Source organism: Mercenaria mercenaria, chromosome 10 (assembly GCF_021730395.1).
Source record: "Mercenaria mercenaria strain notata chromosome 10, MADL_Memer_1, whole genome shotgun sequence".
Lineage (NCBI taxonomy): Eukaryota > Metazoa > Mollusca > Bivalvia > Venerida > Veneridae > Mercenaria > Mercenaria mercenaria.
Window position 1 is genome coordinate 60,074,412 of NC_069370.1, and position 5,715 is coordinate 60,080,126.

The 5,715-nt window shown below is 38.2% G+C and overlaps 1 protein-coding gene across 1 annotated transcript; it reads left to right on the top strand.

Moving 5' to 3' along the window:
* Positions 1 to 4,295: 4,295 nt before the first annotated feature.
* Positions 4,296 to 5,715, top strand: LOC128546428 (C1q-related factor-like). The gene is made up of 2 exons (XM_053516942.1): positions 4,296 to 4,308; positions 5,270 to 5,715. Exons 1-2 carry the CDS (start codon positions 4,296 to 4,298, stop codon positions 5,713 to 5,715), a joined length of 459 nt encoding a protein of 152 aa, XP_053372917.1.

Below are 5,715 nucleotides of genomic sequence, written 5' to 3' on the forward strand. Positions count from 1 at the left end.
GTTTAGTTTATACTAATTTGTATTAGTTCCCTTCACTGAATCTTATTGGAACCACTATCGAGTACACTTCCTGGAAAAGCCAGTACTGGTGTCATATGAGAAGTTATGGTTGTGACCCCAGTGGGGCTCGAACCCACGACCGTTGGATTCAGCGACCGACACCTTATCCACTAGATCACCGCTCCCCGGCATCTTTTATGTCCGTTACTGGTTCAGATACTTTTTTTTTAATTTCAGTATTTTTCATCGAGTTGCATACACTGTCCTTGCTTATTTTGATAATACACAAAAATTGTAATAATTCAGTACTTTTACTGATACTGCGCATGCCCGGTTTTTCAAACAAATAGCGCGAACGAGCGGGAACTTCCGACTGAATGTCCCACCTACATTTATAGCGTTCTTATGAACAACTTGATTGACCTTCACCAAACTTGGTCTTTAGTATCCTTGTATTGACCTCTCTAACATTTATATATATGGTTCAGCTTGACCGCTTTTAGTGACTGAAAGTAAAAGAAATTACAAAACTTTTCATGAACAGCTTGATATATCTTCAGCTAGTACCATCAGAGATAAAAATAGAAACGACTTTTAACAACTTCTCATGTTGTTTGCTAAACTTAGAATGTTGTATCCTTGACTTTTATTTGACTGACTGAAAATAGATGCTGTCAGAGCTAAAACAGAAACAACTTTAAGTCTTTAAACCACTTTGCATTATGAACTTGTTTTGCCAAACTTGATTTGAAGAACCCTTGACAGGAGTTCCCTCAAGTTTCCTCTAATGGTTACGCATTATGGGCCGTCACAGTAAAAAGCTACTTCTTTTCATGAACTGCATAGTAGATGTTCACCAAACTTGGTCAGAAACAAAGACAAAGGTTAGCGACTTCGGCGAATTTGGATCTCTTGTTATCTATATTAGTCTAAGAAAAGAGCATTTTATCTACATGTGCATCAGTATCGACATAAAGTATGTATCGACTTTTGGGTATATTTACGAAATGGTATATTTTTAACACGAACATGAAGAAAATGTTTTAACTTAAACCGTTTCACCTTTAAGCCCCTAATAGTCGATGAGCCAGACCCGGTAATTTTGGCTAGCGGTACCATCCGAGGAGAATAAAGCTCATTGCTGTTTTTGGAAAGGTAAACATCTGTAAAGTCAGAAACAATGTGATAGCACTGCAGTGGTGGTAGCTTTTTGTGCGTTATTAGCGGTTTAGTAACCCCATCCCAAAATATATTTTTATTAAACTTGCGTTAGACATAAGAAGACTTTCAATTTCAGACTAATTTTTCTCTCTAACTATTGACTGTATTTGCTTGGCAATGCATAGAAAAATAGCTCAGTTTATTAATTTTATAGAAATGTTGTTGAAATATTGCCTATCTAGCATTTAGTGTTGGCAATTGCACGCACTGATAAACCTGTACATTAAAGAACATATAATTTTGTTTTCATAAAAGTCAGTTAGAAAGGTTTTTTGCTCATTCTCGAATTAACGTCATGTTTCAATACATTGTTTGAAGAAACTTTAATCATTTACTGTAATAATGCTTAATAATTGCCCATGTTATTAAGTTACATGTTCTTTATATATGTTTTTTATGCCCCCGAAGGGAGGCATATTAGTTTTCAACTGTCCGTCCGTTCGTTCGTTCGTTCGTTAGTTCGTTAGTTAGTTTGTTAGTCACAACGTTAACTTTTTGCATGAAGGCACTTTACTCGCGAACCACTGCACCCAGGACATTCAAACTTCACATGCTGATAGTACTTATTGAGTACACCACCCCTACTGACTTTGGGGTCACCAGGTCAAAGGTCAAGGTCACAGGGGCCAACGTTAACTTTTTGCATGAAGGCATTTTACTCGCGAATCACTGCACCCAGGACCTTCAAACTTCACATGCTGATAGTACTTATTGAGTACACGACCCTTAATGACTTTGGGGGTCACCAGGTCAAAGGTCAAGGTCACAGGGCCAACGTTAACTTTTTGCATGAAGGCACTTTACTCGCGAACCACTGCACCCATGACCTTCAAACTTCACATGGTGATAGTACTTATTGAGTACACCACCCCTACTGACTTTGGGGTCACCAGGTCAAAGGTCAAGGTCACAGGGGCCAACGTTAACTTTTTGCATGAAGGCACTTTACTTGCAAACCACTGCACCCAGGACCTTTAAACTTCACCTGCTGATAGTACTTATTGAGTACACCACTCCTACTGACTTTGGGGTCACCAGGTCAAAGGTCAAGGTCACAGGGGCCAACATTAACTTTTTGCATGAAGGCACTTTACTCGCGAACCACTTCTCCCAGGACATTCAAACTTTACATGCTGACAGTACTTTATGAGTACACCACCCGTACTGACTTTGGGGTCACCAGGTCAAAGGTCAAGGTCACAGGGGCCAACGTTAACTTTTTGCATGAAGGCACTTTACATGCGAACCACTTCACCCATAACCTTCAAACTTCACATGCTGATAGTACTTATTGAGTACACCACCCCTACAGACTTTGGGGTCACCAGGTCAAAGGTCAAGGTGCTGCGGGGGCATTTGTCTCCATTAGTGACAGCTCTTGTTGTTATTAACATTATCCAAAGCACCAAAACCAAAATGTCGAAAATTAAGCAAATATTGTACTTGTTTGTTCTTGCATACTGGCTAAAAATCCATCAGTTATACATCTTAAACGATTTTAAGTTTCATGATTTTATCTGTCAGTGTGTTGTATAGCTATAATGTAAAGTAATTATGTATTTATGAATAAACGTATAAACCGTATATAAATATGGTTTTAAACACGTAATCCGTCAGCCGTTCGAACGTCCGATTATCAGTTAGTAACATAAGCGGACGGTTAATCTTAATATGTTTTTAAGTTTAAATGAATTAAATTCAGCCTGTCTTAAAAATCGGTGTTTCTAAACATAGTTATGACCAAAGCGTTCCAAGTTAATCCTTCTTTTCACAAGAGGCAATCTCTGGAAGGCCCCAATGGTGTCTCGTATAATCTCGAAATAACAGTTTAAAACAAAGTGAGAAGACCGGGTTTGCATTTTCTATAAAGCTATGACACTTTGATTGCAGGTGAGTGTGTTACGTGATATATCTGTAAGTCAGTCATATAATATTCAGAACTGTACGACCAAATGGTGGAGTGTCCAAAAGTAACACACTTGATGTTTAAACTGGTATTGAAGTTTATCTAACTTTTAATTCCCGTCTTCCATTGCCTTGAAGAAAAGCTAGCCCTGGCGTAAGTCCGGGAAGTTATGGCTGTACATCTGTCAATATCGGAGATGTCTGTAAAAACTATGTTTAAAATGCCTGACAACGTTATATCTGGCGTATTACTCCTCGAAACTGAATGTAACTTCACAAATACCTTCCCCAGGATACTACTAACAGAATGATCAAGGTAATCATTTTGATTAAATAATTCCCATTTTAGCACTTAGATGTTTTTATTGAAAACTGAGTCATTGATTAAGAATGAGCTAGTATCTACAGGTCACAACTTATTTAAATGTAATAAAAGTAATCCTCTGCCACTTTTAGGGGACACTAAAGCTAAAAATAGAAAAGCTTTTTAAAAAACTTCTTCAGTCTCATGAACCGCTTGATGAATCTTCATCTTGAGCTAAAAATTGAAACATCTTTAAACGACTTCTCCTCGTGAACCGCTTGATGGATCTTTATCACACTTGATTTATAGTATCACTGTAAGGTTCTTTGCCAATTTTGTTCAAATGGGGGCGTTTGGCCGCTTCTAGGAGCTATTAGAGCTAAAAATCGAAACACCTTTAAATAACTTCTTCTCATGAACTGGATGATGGATCTTTATCATATATATATATATATTTTGAAAAAACGGACATATTAATATATAATGTCGTCTGTCCGTCCTTCATAATTCGTGTCGGGAGCATAACTTTATAACCATTAATGGTATTGACTTCAAACGTAGCATGTAGGTACGTGGCAATAAAACTTAGCATGTAGATAGATGGCAATAAGACGATGTGCAAAGCACATGAACCGGCTCTGTAATTCAAAGGTCAAGGTCACAAACTGAACTAAAAGGCCAAAACTGTCCATCATATATAGTGTCCGGAGCATAATGTTTTAACTATTCAAGGTATTGACTTCAACATTGCATGTAGGTAAGTAGTGATGAGACAATGTGCAGGAAACATGAGCCCGGTCTGTAGGTTTAAGGTTAAGGTCACAATCTGAGCTTTATAACCATTAAAGGTATTGACTTCAAACGAATGAACCAGGATGGTAGGTCAAAGGTCAAATCTGCCCATCATACTACGTGTCCTGAGCATAATTTACAAAATGTTAAAAGTATTGACTCGACACTTGGAATATTGACAAGTGATGATAAGACGATGTGACTGCAACAGTCAACATTGCACCCCCCCCCCCCCCCCCCCATTAAGTTTCTTGCCCCTCTTCACCCCCACCCCCACCTCCCACAAAAATCTTTAAATTTAACTTCCGTCCTTCTCTGATATACCCTTCGGGCGCCGCTTGGCGGAGCTCTTATTAATTTTTTTTGTAGGCATTATGGTAGGGTCACGCCCAAAATGGGGCACTTGGCCACTTTTAAGGGCCGCTAGGACTAATAATAGAAATACATTTAAACAACTTTTTTCTCATTAACTATACGATAGATCTTCACCAAACTTTGTACCATCATTATAAGGTTCTCTCCCAATTTCAAGTGGAGACACTTGGCCCCATTAGGTTTCACAAGAGCTAAAACAGAAAAAAAATTTTTTCAACAACTTCTCAAGAAAGGCTTGACGGATCTTCATCAAACTGATCCGGAGCATAATTCAAAAACTATTAAAGGGATCTTGCTAAAATGTCAGCCATTCAGAATAAGTGCATGTACAAGGAAAATATGTGTACTTTCCTAACATTTTGAATAATCTCCGTTTAGTAAATTTACTTGGAAGTTTTGAAAAATTTCAGCTTAAAAAAAGAATTTGTCTACCGTTAATATCATAAAACTATTCAAAGGGGTATTTAATTGCTACACAAAAAAAAAATGAATTCATCAGTGCACAAATGACGACATAAGCAATGAAATTACTGCCTCTGTGGTTAATCATTTTATAGTCACAAGTAGGATAAAATGGAAAGTATGAATGTTTTAATAACGGGATGAGTATAATTTGGCTGAAAGTCAAACAGTTCATGTATTAATATATGTATTTATGTGGTACTTGAACAGTTCGAGAAGCAGTGGAAACAGAAGTCGCATTCTACGCAACGCACTCACACCATGATGTTCAACATCTCGGCCAGAATCAGATTATTGTATTTGATCAAGCTGTAACAAATATTGGAAACGCATACAATTCACACCATGGCGGATTCGTGGCACCCGTTGCCGGGACATACGTTTTCCACGTGACCATGATGGGCAGAAACGCCCATGCGGTGACAGGCAACCACTTCAATGCATATATTGATGTTGATGGCAGGACATATTCGCAGCTGTGGGTTGTACCTTACGAACAGTCTTCACAAATGTTTATCATCGAGTTATCAGCGGGCAAAACGGTAACGGTGAAGAACCATATTCTAGACGACGGGTTTGTTGGACAGCACATGTCTACTTTCTCTGGCTTTCTATTGTATGAGCACTACCGCTCACCAGCTATCGTAGGAAAATAA